The sequence below is a fragment of the Halichoeres trimaculatus genome, unplaced genomic scaffold (assembly GCF_033239565.1).
Source record: "Halichoeres trimaculatus isolate MK-OKI-2021-1 unplaced genomic scaffold, fHalTri1.1 fHalTri1_scaffold_15, whole genome shotgun sequence".
Classification (NCBI taxonomy): Eukaryota; Metazoa; Chordata; class Actinopteri; order Labriformes; family Labridae; genus Halichoeres; species Halichoeres trimaculatus.
Window position 1 is genome coordinate 15,599,425 of NW_027437193.1, and position 18,251 is coordinate 15,617,675.

Here is an 18,251-nt window from a genome sequence, read left to right on the forward strand (position 1 = left end):
TATATATATATATATATATGTGTGTGTGTGTGTGTGTGTGTGTGTGTGTGTGTGTGTGTGTGTGTGTGTGTGTGTGTGTGTGTGTGTGTGTGTCTGTGTTTTACAGGTCCCAGGAATAGGACCTCAATTAACAAAACGAATCCTGCGAAACAGGTAAAACTCAGGTAGGAGGAAGACACAGGACGCTCCAATGGTTGTCAAGATGAGTACGAGCTATATCCTCGTCACTTACATCACTCCCCTGGCCTCTGCTCCTTCTAATTCACATGTGAAAAACAGATGTAACATCCTGTTTAAGTGGTTTTTTATCAACTTGAATCCCTGTTGTGTGTATGAGTTAATTAAATGTATGATTATATATATATATATATATATATATATATATATATATATATATATATATATATATACACACACACACACACACTATACTATACTACAATACTGTTGTTGCACAATAATGAATGATTTTTCATGTTATTAACTATGTTTATGCTTTTCATGTAATTTAATGACCAGAGAAATAATTGAACCCCCATGACTTTTGCTACAATAGAGAAAATGTGAGAACTGGCTAATGAACGTGTAGTTTTAGCATTGAGCTTCAAACCCTGTCAGATTTTTTCAGAGGTAGTCTTAAATATTAACTCAGGTGCTTACACCAGTGACCACTTTTCAGTCAGACCATTTGTTTTCAGATGTGGTCACCGTTTGGTTAAGTTAATACCATGTACTACTGCAGTAAAGATCCAGATGCTAGATTTCATCTTTACTTTGGTAAGCTGAGTATTGGTTTCAGTGGAGGGCTTTCGGTGGTCATGCCAGATCAATCGCTCACTCTTCAGTGACATCTTTCGGCTGTGGCTGACATTGCCCAAGGTCACAGCCCCAGTTTTCACTCTAACCAGAACTTTGTCAAACGACAAATAAGTGAGGATATTCCCATTCAGTGTGATGCACTATAATCAGGTTCTTGAATGGACACAGAGATGCCTGTGAGCAGCTGGCATGCCAAAGTGTTACTTCATGTTCAACGCTATTCATGGACCATGTGAGACAGGCTGTTTTGGCTGATCCTTTGACGATCAGGCAAAATTCATCACATGGCACAAGCAAAAGGAAAAGATAAAGAAAATCTTATCAAGAAATCATTAGAAATTCCTGTTTGTGGAATCAGTTGCAGACACTTGTAATGTCAATGTCACAGTTTCGTCATTGTAAAATCTAACAAGAAATACATTTATTTAAAAAAAAAAAAAATCTTAATCTTTTTCTGATTTCTGATTTTGATTTATATATATATATATATATATATATATATATATATATATATATATATATATATATATATATATATATATATATATATGTGTGTGTGTGTGTGTGTGTGTGTGTGTGTGTGTGTATATATATATATATATATATATATATATATATATATATATATATATATATATATATATATATATATATATATATATGTATGTAATATTTATCAGATTTAAGGGCTTGTTTTTTGCTTTGAGGCTGGCTGTGGTCTGGACAGCATCACATGACCCTGTAAAGGTTGACCCATCACAAAAAAAACGACAACAAAACAATATAATAAATAAATAAAACAAAATAAAATAAAATAGATGGAAAATTCTAAATTTTGGAAACTGAGATGTTTATTAACAATTTCATCAAAAAAAGGGAAACTATTAATCACAATTAATCACATTGATGAAACAGAGGTTTTTGAAACTGGTCAATCAACTGGCTGAACTGGTCCAGTGTTTTCCCTCGTAGATTTCGACTGGCCTTGTTCCTCCTTCAGGGAAGAAATTAGTAAGCTCTCAGTAAAATCATGATATCAGAAAATCTATGCAGGAATATTTTAAATGTTTCCTTATGTACCTCTTTGCTTTCCTCCAGAGCCTGCATGATAACTGCAACCACCAAGTTCAACAGCACAAACTGGGCTATGATCACAAAGGTGATGAAGTAGGGCGGGGCGGCCCAGCTCAGGTAGTTTGCACAGCCATCTGGAGGACACTTTCTGAGTGTATCCTAAAGACAACAAAGAGCAAAGTTGAGGGGCTGAAAAAACTTCACAGCTAAGTGAGCACAAACTCCAGGTGGGAACAGAAGTTCACAACCAGAAGAAGCTAGTTTTCAAAAGTAGAACAGAAAGTTTGCAGTGATCCAAATTAGCCTCAGCTTAACTTGGGCGGTTAGACTGAAGCCCTGTTTGTGCTACACCTGGATGCAACTTTTCTGCCTAAGAAGCAGAAAGCAGTTTCCCAAGTATGACTGGTCAGCATATCAAAGGAAATAAAAACAGACAAATAGCTCTTTTCAGATCTGTACCAGCCAAAAGCAAGTGTTAACTTGCTCACAGCTTGACTCAACCCTACCGGAAGGTGACCTATTTTGTGTCACAGACAAAAAAAAAAAAAGCTGCTGCTTCATGCTGTAAATTACATCCACATACAGAATGTTGAAAATCTTTCCCCTGGAAGTCTTCATGTTTGGTTTGAGAAAAAAATATTAGTTTGAAGCTCGTGTATGGTTATGACCGTGTGCATACTTTTAGAATCCCACTCCAGTTATCCCCGGTGCACACTTTGTAGAGCGTGAGCAGGGCAGTTCCAAAGTGCTTGAAGTTGGAATACCGATGTAAACCCTGGCACGGGTCCATCTGGGTGCACTCTGAAACAAAGAAATGAGCACTGATTTCTTTGAATTATAGACTTGTTGATACAGAATATATACTTGTGAGTATGAAGGGCTAAAGTAGAAAGATCTAAAATAAACATAGTACATAAGTTGTGCTGCTAGTTAAGCAACTTCAGCTAGATGTTTATCAAAATGCTTCCCTGGTACTGACCTAGCCTGCCAAACAGCTCCACCCCCAGCGCAGCATAGATAAAAAAGAAAAACACAAGGAGGAAGCAAATGTTTCCGACCTGGAATACAAAAGCATGTTAGATAAATAAAAATAAAAAACACTAAAAAGTCTCAAACAGCAACCAGGGCTTGCTAGCAGGGCTAATGACCCTCTAGCATGCCGAAATCAGAGCCTTATCACTATTATTTCTCTTTTTGTCCACATAAACTGCTGTGAGGTGGTCAGTGAAGCCAAGAACAAAGATAACAAGATATTAAGATGAAAAACAAAATGCTCATGATAACTTCACTGTACGTTAATAATGAAAGACACACACACAAAAAAACATCCCACTGTGTCTGTGTTTACCTGTGAAAGTGTCTTCATGATGGTTTTTAGCAGGACTCTAATGTTCTTGGCTTTCAGCACTAAAGAGACACAGTAGTAATTGTGAAAAACATGGAAACAAATACGTGGAAAAAGTTGCTCGCCAGCATTTCATTTTTTAAAGAGCTGTTAATGTAAACACTAGCAGTTGCAAACAAACCCTGACATGACACTTGTCTCTCAAAGATAGCTTTATATATATATATATATATATATATATATATATATATATATATATATATATATATATATATATATATATATATATTTGTAAACCTTTTTATATTACTTTATTTTTCCAATCAGTCAAAACTCATTATTCATCAAATTAAATTGTCTCAAATAATAATAGTAATGAAAACAGCATAAACAATCAAAACAAAACAAAAAAAAAAACCACAAAAAAAAAACAAAACAAAAAAAAACAACAAAAAACACTGAGGAGGAATTATACATATACATACATAAACGCATTTGATAGATCGGCTTAATTACTGTATACATCTGTTTTAGTCTTAGTCCTTTAGTAGATCATTGTTTTTGTTAATTGGTTATTTCTTTATTAAAGAAAAAGAGAAACCACAAAAAGTCTATTTATTTTAAACTGAAGTTCGTTAGCAAGGACACTCCACTAGCAGTTGCAAACAAACCCTGACATGACATTTGTTGCTCAAAGATAGCTTTATAGTGTGTGTACCTTGTGCCAGACTGAGCACTCGAAACATCCTCAAGATGCTCGGATTAAGAGAAAGCAGGTGTGTAATATTCATCTTGTTGTAGATGACGCTCAGTAAGGAAGCCAAGAGGATGCCAACGTCCAGCAGGTTCAACCTGAACTCACACACACACACACACACACACACACACACACACACACACACACACACACACACACACACACACACACACACACAGGTCCATTTCAAAAACTTACAAGATGCACTAGCTAAGCAAACATTTTACTTGTCCGAGTGTTTTACCTGGATTTCAGAAACCTCTGTGCACCGAAAGCCACAAGTTTAAGCAGGATTTCGACAGAGAAGACGACAATGAACACATAGCTGGAATACTCAATCAGTTGTTTGACGAACTGAAAGAACAGAGACAGCCAAATTTACAAAAAATAATCCACCGTAAAACTCACAGAAAAATGTTACAAATGCCCGATCAAGTTGTAAATGTGTGAACATGGTACCTGAGGCTGATTATAATGTTCGACACCCATCACCATCACATTGAGGAAAAGGACAATGCTCACTAACATGTCCAGGTAGCTGCTGGTGCACAGAGTGTGAATCGCTCGACGCAGTGGGCCGTAATTTGCAAAATAGGGAATCTGCTCAGGCTCTGGAACATCACACAAACACACACACAGGTAGTCAGAGCAACTATGCATCAATGCTGATCAAAGAAGAGCCCACTCAGTGGAAATAAGTCTTATTCAGTAAAGTAGAAGGTTGTTGTCTTTACGGTGAGCATTACCCCATCTTTCATGTTACTACAATTTTGTAGTTCGCTTAAGCCTGGCTCACACTACAGGATTTTAAAAATCTTTAAAGATTCTGAAATCGGGCTGTATCTCACACAGATCATCTTCTCTTAAATCTTAAGCACGCACTAACTACAAGATTTGAAAATACTGACCAGCACACACTAAAGGATTTCACCAAGATTATTTGACCAGAGAGAGTGATGCACCACATGTGCTCAGTTGTTTGATCTGAGGTTTTTAGCGCGCTGGTGGGACAGGAGGAGAGAGAAGCGGAGCTTTCTGCAGCGGTGCCTTTCATCCATTACGTGCACGCAGAGGGACAGAAGTGAAACTGTTGCTGTATCAGCCAATAATGGCATGATCCCACACCCATCACTGATAAAATGACAGTTTGCTACTGAAAACAGCGTTATTGTACAGTGTGTGCCGATAGTTAAATCAGCGTTTTAGACCCAACCCGTTTTTAGAACCGGGCTTTTCTATCCCTGCGGTTTAGAAGTTATTAGGATCGTTTGATTTTTCAATCAGAGGCACAGCTCAGGTCATTCGGCCGCCGGGCACCCTGTAGCTGCTCAAAAAAAAAAAAACAACAGTCTGTGTCTTAGCGAATGTGGCTGCGTCCACGGATTGGCTTCATTTCACGGTTTCAGGAACAGACGGGTGACATCACGGGTGCTTCGTCCATGTTTTATACAGTCTATGGTCACAGTCTGGCGAATGTCCATGGATAATGCAATGATGAGCATAGTGTGACAGTTGTGTGTTTAAATTGCTCTCTGGGTGCTCTCTGTCCTCTTGCTGACCTCTTCTGTCCACTCACTGCTGTTTCACAAACCTGGGTGTCATTTACCATCCATATAAGTGCTGATATTTAGTTTAAAAATGTGTTTTTTTGCTGGTTAACTCATCCCCATCAGTTGACAAACCATTGCACTCCACAGTGCTTCTACACCCAAGTTGCGTGCACATCTGGCGTTGTTGATAAACAAATAATCCCTCTATAAGCAAAACAGTAAAAACCTCTAACTGGAGAAGCTACCCTGCTAATTCGGTTCCAAACCACGTATCACACAATTACTTCCCTTGATATTTTAATACAAAGCTTATTTCAAATAACTTTCTCTGATCTTTAAAAGCCCACATAATCATCTCACAGTTCTTTTACCTCCATGCTGTGGAAGCACTTCTCCTCTCTCCCGTAGTGCTAGTTCATCTGCCCTGTTTTGCTCCTGCTGACACTGATGGAAGGTGTCGACCATCACGCCAATGAACATGTCCAGAAGAAAGAAGCTCATGACCATGAAGGGGATGAAAAAGAAAAGCATCCATTCGTTGTGGTTCCTCACAGGCTGAGAAGGTAGGAAACAAAGGTATTCAGTTTAGACTTTAGAGGAAGAAATAGGTGACACATTTCTTACACTGTGGTCATACGAGAGAAACACAACTTGAGAACTTTGCGCCTCTCTTTGAGGAATGACAGAATCATCTCTGTGATTTTATGTCATAAGTAATTTGTTTGACATTGATTTTCAGACAGGTGGAGGAAATGTTAACCTCAGCCTTCCTCATATCGTTGCTGGGGGAACATTTACAGGAAACACACTAAGGGCGCTTACTTGAATTTGATTTTGACGTAACCGAATTCTGTAGAAGAATAGGTGTAGAAAAACAAGAGATGTGTACATGAAACAAAGGTGGGTTCGTATTAAACTGTTTATTAGTTTCAGTCCCATTTACCACTGTTTTTCTTTTCACATTTTTCTATATTCACTCAAAAACAGCTCGGTTTGACATGTAAGGTTGTATTTTCCGACAGTTCCAATCAGAAAATAGTTGCTTTTTATTTTATACCTCAAGAAACCATTAATCTTTCCTCATTTGTGTTATTACTCAGTGTAACCGCAAAATCAATCCTTTTTTTCCTCTTATGGACAACAAGACTACCTGTATGTCTACTCCAACAGCATCCAACCCATCGTACATGATGTTCACCCAGCCGTCTTTGGAGTACATCACAAACAAGGACATCAGAGCCTGAATTAAAAACAAGGGGAAAGGTCTGTGAAAAGAAGGGCTGGTTGTTGTCTTTTTGAGTTCCAAACAACATAAAATTATACCATCTATCAGCATTATATTTCTTTGTTTCAGTTGTACTTCTAAAGAAGAGTTGACTAATACATCCGTTTTTGTATTTTTTTTCCATCTGTACCTGAGGAAAGCTGTCAAAGTTGAATATCTTTCCTGTCCAACCATAGTTGGCAGCCAGACATTCAGTCTTGGTGGTGATGTTTCTGATGTCACGACCCAGGCAGTGGTGGAACTTCCCTTTAAACAACTGAAGTGTGTTTGACAGATAAACAGAGAAACAGAGGGTGAGTGTGTGTGTGTGGAAGCTATTCCACCTACCATCTTAGAATTATTCTACTTTTCTTGGCAAAACAATTCATTCTTAACAGATGTGCTAAAAAATTAATGTCACAATTGGCCAAGGTCATAAAGAGAGTCACAAGACCACGTGAGAGGGTTTTTTGTTACCTGTACTCCCAGAATGCCAAAGAAGAACAAAAAAGTACAGCAAATAATAAGGATGTTTCCAATGGGTTTGACGGATGCGATGAGAGCTTCCACAGCCAGCTTCAGTCTGGGGGCTCGCTTGATCACCCTGAGACACACACACATACACACACACACACACCAATGTTTTTACGGCACGTGTACGTACAGACACAAACAAATTGTGGGAAATCCATCCATTATTGCACACACAGTGATAAATGATGTACCTCAGTGGACGAAATGTGCGAAACAGACGCAGAACCTTGAGGACCTTCGGCATGTTGCTTTTGCCCTTACTGATCAGAGAGACTGCGATTTGGACCGCGGACATAATCACCAACAAACCATCTATGATGTTCCACAAAGACCGGCAGTAGCTGTTCTTCCCAAAGACCAGACCCAGAGCAACAACCTGGTGTTCAAAGCAACAACATATCAATCTCTGTACAATGTTTCCATTCACTCTCAGCTGAAAGTTTGAGCACAAAGGGCTGAGAAATTATGTTCTCCACAATAACTAAGCCTTCTGCAGATATCAAACTGATGTTCACCTTTAGAAGCATCTCCACCAGGAAAAGAGCAGAGATCACGTAGTTGGAAATATTAAGGATGAACCGCTCCTTAATGGCAAGATGGAATTGAAGTTTAAACTGCATGCCTTATCTATCTCATATTACTGTTATTATAACTATGATCAATATGTTTGTGTCTCACTGTGCTTTGAGGATCTATCCCCGGCCTCTCCACAGCAATGGTCACACAGCTCAGGAAGATTAAGAACAAGACCCCAAAGTCGAACATGAAGTGAGTGATCATGCGTTGGCACATGATACGAAACCTAAACACAAACAAACACTACAATTAGAGCTTTCATCATTCACACAATCAAGGTGCATAAAGAATTAATAAAAATATCATTTTTCATTAAAACCATGTTTGAATTCACCTTTCAAAAGCTGAAATGAAACTGTAGTAGTGTTTCATGAATGTTTTTGCATATTTGTTGCAATGAGAAATGAGACTTAAACCGTTTATCTTTTCAAATTACACCAATCATTAGGCTTGTTTCATTAACACACACTCAAAAATAACAACAACACACTACTTTAACCATGCTTTGAACCTTTTCTTGTAACATGGTCCAATTTGAATATATTCAAAATGAAGCTGTGGTAGATGGATCTTTGAAAATTTGTACAGGCATCAATCAATAACCAATTATATTTACATATCTAAGCACATGGTAATTCATAACTAAAATCCTTCATAACTTAACTAAAATCTAGTTTGAAGCTAGTTCCTCTGCAATCTTGCTCGATCATTAAGGAGATCTCAGGCTGGGATGCAACAACGTGAACATCTCTTACTAAAAGACACCTGCAGCTCTGTCCAATCAAAATCAACCAACTGAGTGAAAGTGAGTTGTTCTGTAGCGTTTAAAACGTACCTGTTCTGAGGCGAAAACACATAGAAAGACCACTCTTCACGGTCTTTGCACCATCGAAAAAAATTCTGGATGAGGTTCAAAGATTCCTTTAAGGGGAAAGAAAGAGCCACAAAAGCCCTGTGTTATTCTGATGCATGAAAAAATGACTCCAAAGGCATTAACACTGATTTTATTTGTGGTAAAGTAGCAACAAGCTTCCCAGGATTGGCATAAACTGATGTTTAAGAACTTTTTGTTGCAAAGAATTTTGTAAACTCTGGTTTAATATTAATTTTGTGCACCAATATTAATATGTGCACCATAATCAGAACTTATAGGTTTCACTTCTACCAATCTTACCTCACTCTCACTAGTGTCTGGCAGCGTAAGGTGTTGGACAGGAGTGGGGTCAGGGACAGAGGATTTGCTGGACTCTGGGTCCTGAAACCACAGGTAACATGAAGTGCAGGAAAGCAGAAATAGCTGAACCTGAACAGGACCTGAAGACACTTACATGTTGGCTGCCGTCAATCTGCCGGGGGTCATTCTTAGAGGGCATGGGATCTGCACTGGAAATTTCCTGAAAGCTCTCATACACCATGCCCACAAGAACATAAAGAAGAACCCTTGTTCCCAACACAACAAGTAGGAAAAAGTAGATCATGGCCCATGGTGAAACAGTGGACATGGCATTGTAAAGCACCAGATTCCAGTCCTCCAGAGTTAGAACCTAGAGTTTAAGATTTCATGATACATCAATCAAGGCACAACTTGTATGGTGTCAGGATACAAAGCCTTTTTATGGAGAGAGCACAAGTTAGCAGGTGGAAATGTACCTGAAACACGGTGACCATGGACCAGTGCAGGGTGTCAAAGTTTTTGCGGTCAGTGATGATGTCTCCATTTTCTGTCATGAAGTTGAATTTCCCACCAAACAGAAGCATACCAAATATACTGTAGAGAAACAAGAACATAATGTCAGCGTTCTTGAAATACAAGCATCTTTTGAGTAACTATCATTGTTGTAGTAGAATATTATTTAGCAGTTCTTGATGTATCAAGAAATAATCAAGTGGTTAGGAGGAGTTTGCGTGATTAACCCTTTACATGCCTGAAAATGAAGATGAAAAACAGCAGTAGCAGGAAGAAAGAAGCCGCCTTTTTGATCGTTTTTTTCAGCACCAGCAGCTGTCTCCTCAGGTAGGGCATGAAGTGTAGAAGCCTCATAAATCGCAGCAAACGCAGTGACCGCAGAGCTGATGCTTTGTTTCCAGTTTTACTAAAGAGCTCCCACAAACTGAGAAAAACAAAAGACAGAAAAAGGTAAGCTATTAAATCAAACTGACTTGAACATCACATCTTTGCCTCTGATGAAAACAAAAGAAAAAGATGAGCCTCATGGAAATTCTTTAAACAATATAGAAGAGCACCATAATAATATAGACACAGTCAAGTCACATGACTGTTCGCAGCTCAGAGGAATCGCTCCTCACCTGGTCATGACGAGGACAAAGTCAAAGATGTTGTTTTTGTCCTTGAAGTACTCGCAGCCGAAAGCCAAAAGTTTTAAGACCATCTCCAGGAAGAATACACCGACCACAAAGGTATTACTGATCCCTATTATGTGTGTCAATGTTTGGGGCTGCAGAAATATAATTATAACACAGAATTTATTTTGAAGGACTGAAGGACTGTCAACAGCCAGGCAAAGCTTTACAGCTTGACTCTTACCACTCATCTCAAGCAGACACTTTTCTCCTCACCTGCTCATGGTGCTCTATAACCGAGGTGATAATATACAGGACCAGAACTGATGAGATGAACCAGTCAAACAGTTTGTTTTTCACAATTCTTGTGAGGAATCTCTTGGTGGGTTTCCAGACCGAACCCTTAAAGAAAGGGGTCATTGATGTGAGCCTGGTTAGTGTTGCAATAGTGCAGCTTGAGACTGTATCACAAAATGTTTCACATTAGTCTCACCATAACACTGCGCCTATCATGACTGCCTCTGGGGTGCACTCTTCTCCTGCACAGACGCCTGTTAAGAGAGAAGGACACAGGTAAATGACCAGGAGTAGACCACAGGGGCGTCATTTTGACTTTCATGTTTGCACACACTATGCACTGACAATGAACTTCTGCATGTTTTATTACTCTAGAAAACATTTTGAAGTTGATAACCTCCTGATATTTTGTTTTTAAACCTAAAGGGACTGTGAGGATTATCTGTTTGTGTTGTGTGTTTGTTCCGGACATGAATGGAGACTTGGGGGGTATTCCACGAAGCTGGCTTAGCTCAAAGCCTGGCTTATTTCGGTTAGCCTCGCTAACTTTAGCGAGAGTTTGGCTCCACAAACGAGGATTAGGGCTAGTGTGGCTTGGTAACCATGGTAAATTAGCCAGCGGGACAAGCCTGGTCCCAGTCAGGCTAACGGTCAGGCTTACCTTAGCTGAAGGTCTTCTCAGAGAAGGTCTGACGGACTTTTGAAAGACGCCTTGTGAACTGCATGAGTCACATTAATTTAGTCTACAACTGTAATGAATGATGTTCTTGTTCGGAAACATAAATTGAGACCTTTTGGTAACTTTTCTGACACCTCCTGCTTAAAACCCAAAAAAGTCAGAAGTATCGTGAGGTCCTGCTTCCACGGTCCGTATTCATACTGAAAATCAAGATCAAGCGAGCTTTTGCCCTTCTGCTCCACAGGAGGTTTCCGTCCTCCCTGAGCTCGCCTCAGGACACCTGCGTGATCCTTTGACAGGTGAACCGCCCCAGTTATACTAGACTGGAATAACCGTGAATCAAGAGATGTCAGATACTAGACTCTCTGTCCCTAATGCAGAGGAAACAGTGGCTGAGTGGTTAGAGAGAAGGACACAGATGCACAGGGATCTATGTTTTACTTTTGGCGTGGGTTCGAACCCACCAGTGGTAACTATTTAAAATTATCTGATTTTCTTTCTTCTGTCACCCTCAAAGTACAGTCAACATATAACAGAATAAAGGCACAAGTTGTCTGATGATATACAAGGTGACAACAGCCACAATTTTCCATAGAAATACCTTTCTTTACCGGCGGTCCATTCTGATCATGATGATAATGTAAAGGTGATTCCAAATGGTAAGATAACTTAGTGTCTTCCTCCTTATTTAAATATAGAGCAATGTATCACTATCATCTCTAACAAAAAATGACATCTTATTCATACATGTTTTTTTCTACTGTTTTAGTCAGTGTTTGAGGAAACATCACCACATGAAGTTTATATATTTGAACGGCTTTAATTTAATTAAGATCAATCTTCTCTGAGCCACAGCAGTGTGAGGAGCTTTAGTGTGAGAAGAAAACAAGGTCATCAAACTCAGCAGAAACAGTCAGCGTTGATTTGACACATAGGCATGATATTGTTGAACCAGCAGCATCTCTGGCTTTATTAACTACCACCGTGATACTATGTGATTTTCACCTTGTAGACATCATAAACTTTGTGACTCATGCAGTTGTCCCCACAGTCTCTTTAAAGATAAAACTTTGTTTGACATTTCATAAAGGATAAGTACTCATGAATGTGAGAACCTTAAACTAGAGGCATGTCAAAAGGGTAATTAAAAACAAATCGTTTTGGCTAAAATGTTATTTTGACATCAATTTCCATCATGTGAAATGCAATCTTAAGCAAGACATCTTTAAGTTCACACATAGGGGTTAATATCAGTCACTTTGAGGCTCACAGGCTTTTAATCCTTGTCTTAGTATAAATAATAAATTTGACCAAGAGAATATGTATGTCAAACCTTAGGAATAATAAAAATTAGGTCAAGTATAATTTCAATACAAAAATTAACTTGTTTAAGGTAAAAATTAGAATGGTTCACATTTACAGAAACTGACCTGTTCATTCTGAAGAACATGTCCGTCGACAAGGACTTCAACTTGTCAAAAAGCTCTGGGATGGTTATGATGCCAGACGGTGGGTCTCGTCTTCTCTTCTCCATGTTCTCCGTAAACTTGGTGGAGACGACCACCCCACACACGTTCATCATCACTAAAGAGCCCATCTGGTAAGGGAGATATAGAGCTACAGTTTAGTGTCATGGTTTTAACCGGAAAAAAAAAAAAAAAAACTATGAATCACTTCAAAAGAAACATAAGATTCCTAGCTAGTTATCCAGTCTGCCTTAGATGAGCTTTAATTTATTTTACCAGAGATTAACAAAGATGTAGTTAAATACTAAGGCTCTGATCCAAAAGCACTGACATGTGACTGCTTACAATTGTGACGACTATAAAGAAAATGCAGTCCCAGTAGGAGTGAGCATCCATCACATAGTACATAATCTCCGACCATCCCTCCATTGTGACAACCTGGGGGCAGAAACAGAGTGTAATAATGTAAATATAACTCCAGTTAAACTCCAACCCTTTCCTTCAAACTGAGCTTCTTTTTTTGAGCTCGTCAAATCTACTCTCACCTGAAATATGGCTACCCATGAGAAGCCAATGTTGTCAAAGCTGATAGATCCCTTATAAGGATTGTTGATCCCGACACGGCAGTCATTGTAATACTGGTTCCAGTTGACACAGCCATCCACAGCAGGTACAGCAGCTGGTGGGTGGGTAGCATCCAATGTGCAAGGCTCTCCGTCCACTCTGTAGGGTGGGATGTGACTGCAGCTCTGCATCCCATCCTTGTTCTCCGGGGAACAGATGAATGAGGACTTTTCACCAAAGTTTGGAATGTAGTACGGGCTCAGGGACACATTGTACTTTCTAAAAAAAAAAAAGAGGATTAAAAAAAAGGATAAATGCTTCAACCCAATTATATAAAAGTTGGTCATGTAAGTTATCCATGACTGTGATTTTTACCGTCAAACCAGAAATGCTAACAAGCAGTAAAGCCATTCTTACACACTCCTGAATTATAAAATACAAACATTGCAAACATTGCAAGGGCAGAACAAGATTTTTCCTCACCCAGAAATGTTCCCTCCCAGAAAGCAGCGGTTGCGCAGCTGACCCGCCCACAGCTGAACTCCCACAACTGAGAAGATGTAATTGATCAGCATGCTGAGGAAGAATACTCTTACAAGCATTGGCAGGGTGTCTATAAGTGCTGCTACCAGGGCTTGCAAACCTATGAAAAAAATAAAAACAAGACAAAGTGTACTCACACATTTTGTTCCAGAGGCTGAATGTAAATAGATAAATAAAACATTACAAGACAAAGACGCTTTGGTGTGCTGAGTAGTCTTGAAAATTACTTACTTTGTATTCTGCAAATCAGGCGCAGCGGCCGGAGAGCCCTGAAGACTGGCCAGCGGAGGCCACAGATGGCCAAGATGTTGTCTATTGTCCTGAGGGAACATTTGCATGTGATCTAATATACATCTTCAATCACAAACATCTCATTGTAAAATGTAGACGTTGTAGACACTGCCATTTATACACGTATAAGAGAGTGGCTGTAGAATACTAACACTCCACTGTTGATGAAGATATCAAACTTGTTCCAGCTGTTCTCAAGATAGTCAACGAAACCAAGCGCCAGTATCCTGATGACCATTTCCAGGATGAAGAAAACAAAGGTAAAACCATCCAAAATCTAGACATACAAATTAGGAATTAATAATCCATATGTTATGACAATCTGACTTCTCTACAACTTCAGTAAATAACCAGCTATATCTCTATTTACTGTTAGTGACACAGAGGGGTTGAGGTTATGCTAACCTCCAGGATCATGCTGGGCTCTTCATTGGGCTTGTACATGCCAAGCGTGATGCAAGAAAGCAGGACCATCAGTATGGACACGATATCCAACCAGGTGGAGAAACTAGTTAAGTTCAAACTGACAGAGACACATCCCTTCTTAAAACTCTGAGAAAATACAAGATGGAATATTACATGCAAGAGGCACCTGTTTTTCTGAATTTCAGGCTTAAAGGCCTGAAGCCTCCTCTTCACAAATTATCATCTGAAGGACAGTGACATCAACACAATGAATATAAAATATATGGAATCAGTTCAAGACACAGTTGGACTTCCAGGAGAATGGCAAAAAGGATATTGACTGTGGGTCACTTGTAAACAACAACTACGAAGTTTTGTGGTTAACTCAACAACAGGAGCCGTGGATCGGTTGGGCTGTTGCTCGTCTTGGGTTTCAATGTTGAGAGCCACCTCCTGCTGCTGCTTTTCCATCTTTCCCTTAGAATTAGCCATGATGGCACTTAAAACATAGATACAAGTCAGGTTCAGATAGGTATGATAATAGGTAAAAGTGAGAGGTAAATTCTAATAGGAGACAAAACATTAAAATATTAAATATGAGTGTTTGGCTGCACTACTCAGTTCGACTGAGAAAAATATCTCAAAATAAAAAGTTAGACAAACATTCCTTGCTGTGCTTTCAAATAAATGATCAAATAACAATACATTAAAAAATATTACTGGCTTCATTAAAGAAGATTTTTAAATGAAAAGCACTAACCAGAGGAAAACTGCTGTAGATAGTTTTCAACTTTGTTTGCCAGTGAAGTTGTCTCGTATGGTTCACAGAGGAAGTACCAACCTGAAGCTGTAACACAAAGTTTAAGTTTCAATGAATTGCTAAAAACAAACATCAGTTTCTCTGGACAACTGGATTTGGAAACATGAATACCACTGTGAAACCAGATGTTTATTTTTGGATGCTGTATTTTCAAAACATAATCAAACAATACTTCCTAGCTCCACCAGGATTTCCAAGGCGACAATATGGACAGTTCACAGTATTACTTGTCCCAGGCCATCATGGTGACATTAATTCGACTGACTTTAACTTGGTCAGGACTAGGTTTTAAGGGAGCTCTGGCTTCAACTTACACCCCTTTGGTTACCTTGAAAATTCATAAATTTTACCTTGAGCTTGTAAATTGTTTCAACTGTTGCAAGTGTACCAAATCAAATTTCTTTCATTAATTCATATTTCAGCGACTTTCCTGCCTTATTCATTCAAAGTATCAACAGCTCCTGCTTCTAGGGTGTCCACTGATATAATCAGTGTCATGTTTATTTGAACGACACCACTTAAAACACAGCCAAGAAGAGAAAGTTGGGGAAAAAAACACGCCAATGCAATTCGGATAAGATTTTTGGAAGAAATATGCTGTTATTATTTATTGTTTTAAAGATTTTATAGACCTCCCCTCTCATCTTGATGCCAGAGTATAAAAATAGTCTTTATTCAAGCACCATAGCATTGTCAAATTCCTGGATGATATTACGCCAAGAGTCACAAGCTGCGTTTCCATTACGCCTTTCTGCAAAATAAAAGTGATTTTTCTGAAGTTATTACAACTAGAATTGCGCAAAACTTGAGTAAAAAGAATATGTAACGTCTGTCCAGACGCTGTACTCATGATGATGCTTATTTAAGTGCATTAGTGTTTTTATTCCCTGGTCAAATTGTTGGCCGTGATCACGCCAACTCAAAACAGGCAGGAACCTAACACTGAATAAATATCATCATCTCCAGCCTGCTCTCCCATTCACACACACCTCCGCCCCTCCCTCCTGCTGCACTCTGACACCTGTTGTTGTGCCATCAAGTGACTGTCTGCGCGCGCAGGCTGCTAAATATTGACCATTTTGCATGCCAAATAGTGATCCAGGCCCCTATTTTGCCACTAATGCTTACTGTACTTTAAAGTGGTCTCATTTTGTTCGACTGAGTAAAATTAGATAGATTGTTGACCAATCGGTGCTTTCCACTCTGGCGCATTTTTATGTGGGAAAAATGCCAGAATTTACCATATTTGCTCACCTAACGTGTCACATTGTTCTTTTATCTGTTAACATGGGCATACTAGCACGTCTATTTGCGTGTTACGTTGGTTTCTTTCAGAGGGAACAGCTGCAGACCGGAGAAACTAAGCGATACAACTTTTACGCGCGCTGCCAGGGTCGTTTAATCAGATTCTTGCAGACAATCACTTTATGGCACAACACCCGCTCACAGCCTTCCTAATCCCTCCACTACTGACGGTCAAAACACAAACATCTGCATCTACACTGAACACATGTCTAAGCTACGCTATCATTGTATGAACGCCAGACTCCAGTTTTGTGGTAGTGGACGCGCACGAGGAGGCGCGTTGTTATGACAACATTACACTGCTCTTTTGCGATAAACTTCAAAATCGAAACTCCTGAAAAAAACATCTCATAAGAGCGTAAAACTTTTTTAAATCGAAATCGGGAAGATTTTTCGAAATTTGGGTGTTTCCATGTTATTTTTTATTGCAGTATTTAGGTTTTGTGCAATTCTAGGTGTAATAGAAACGCATGGGGAGGAAGAGTCCTTCTCGATAGGCTTTACTATGCTCTGTGCGTTTTTCAGCATTTGCTTAGCAAATCTTATAGTCATGTTTGACCGTGCACTTGTCTCTCTTTCAGTGTTTACAGTCATGCAACTCCAAATCCACGCATCCCGGTAACTACCCAAACCTTGACGTCAGCGCAAACTATTACCTAGGCTACTTCTCTGATGCTAGAAACATCTCTAAAACTCCAAATGTCCCATAAATTGCTTCTCTTTTAGTAGTGACGGCCATATCTTTAATACCAGACATCCTTCGAGAGGCTGCTTACACTTCTGATTACAAAGCAGCGCACCGTTTTGTGGAATGCCACTCCAACAAATACTTCAACCAATGAAACGGCGTTTTGAAATTATTCTAAAGCAATATTTTGTGTCATGGAAATGCCCTGAAAACTGTTAATAACACTGAAATAGCCTATATGAAAAAGATCAATGGAGAATGGGATGAGGGCGTCAATAATCATTCGATACTATTTGTTAATTTTCAGTCACTGTCTGTTGTTAATATTTTTTATAACTATGATTGTATTGCTCAGCTAAACTGTGTTTTTTCACTACAGTCGAGTAAGAGAAAAAGAAATTAAATCACAGAGAACGCGTATTCAATAGGGTTTGTTTTGATTCGATTTCTCTATGCTGTATTAGCATACAACAGAGCAGAAACAGTGTACGACACTAAATATTGAAAATAGCTTCATAAAATTAAATAGATAGAAATAAAAATAATCAAAAAAGATCTTTAAATGAAAAGCACTTACCAGAAGAAAACTGCAGAAGCTGGTTTTCAATTTCGTTTGTCTGAAATGTTGTCTTGTGGGGGAAGAACAAACCCGAAGCTGTTAAAAAGAGTTTCTTTAAAACAAGTCTCTCAAGAAAATTTGTTTTAGAAATATGACAACAGATAAGATAAGTTAAAGCTACATGTTTATTTTTGAATCCCAACCTTAATAAGTTGACCGTCAAATATCGCGCTTATTTTCAAACTTAGATAGCCTAACTGTTTATTGGCTGTTAAACTGATTTTACAGTTTTACCACAAGGTGGCGATGGCAGCTCATTACTGAGGCTAATTCACGTTTCAATCAATTTTGAAAACTTAATAAAACAATAGTTCATTTATTAGGGTTTACATTTTATCCAAGATAAAACCTCAA

The 18,251-nt window shown here is 38.8% G+C and overlaps 1 protein-coding gene and 1 long non-coding RNA gene across 2 annotated transcripts; both read right to left on the reverse strand.

Annotated features, from left to right (window-relative positions):
- Positions 1-1,750: 1,750 nt before the first annotated feature.
- Positions 1,751-10,314, reverse strand: LOC141804250 (voltage-dependent T-type calcium channel subunit alpha-1H-like). Its single transcript, XM_074688591.1, has 21 exons — positions 10,227-10,314; positions 9,845-10,030; positions 9,570-9,687; positions 9,248-9,463; positions 9,094-9,174; positions 8,755-8,840; positions 8,022-8,145; positions 7,859-7,927; positions 7,535-7,719; positions 7,287-7,413; positions 6,961-7,086; positions 6,696-6,785; positions 5,917-6,100; positions 4,455-4,606; positions 4,240-4,349; positions 3,957-4,090; positions 3,242-3,300; positions 2,873-2,951; positions 2,573-2,694; positions 1,900-2,052; positions 1,751-1,813 (listed from the first exon to the last, which is right to left on the reverse strand). The coding sequence occupies exons 1-21, from the start codon at positions 10,307-10,309 to the stop codon at positions 1,751-1,753; spliced, it is 2,547 nt and encodes an 848-aa protein (XP_074544692.1). The 5' UTR covers positions 10,310-10,314.
- Positions 10,315-14,819: 4,505 nt separating this feature from the next.
- LOC141804193 (uncharacterized) lies at positions 14,820-17,912 on the reverse strand. The gene is made up of 3 exons (XR_012599632.1): positions 17,856-17,912; positions 15,226-15,312; positions 14,820-14,964 (listed from the first exon to the last, which is right to left on the reverse strand). It is a non-coding gene; the product is annotated as an uncharacterized LOC141804193 (long non-coding RNA).
- Between the last annotated feature and the right edge of the window lie 339 nt (positions 17,913-18,251).

What these genes read in the sequence shown, in the direction of transcription:
- LOC141804250 (XM_074688591.1), bottom strand. Translation starts at nt 10,309, where the DNA reads ATGGTCTTAAAACTTTTGGCTTTCGGCTGCGAGTACTTCAAGGACAAA. An exon ending in TTTTTCATCTTCATTTTCAG is followed by an intron (nt 9,688 to 9,844) that starts GCATGTAAAGGG and finishes GTTTCTCTACAG; the next exon opens with TATATTTGGTATGCTTCTGT. An exon ending in GGATAGATCCTCAAAGCACA is followed by an intron (nt 7,928 to 8,021) that starts GTGAGACACAAA and finishes CTTGCCATTAAG; the next exon opens with GAGCGGTTCATCCTTAATAT.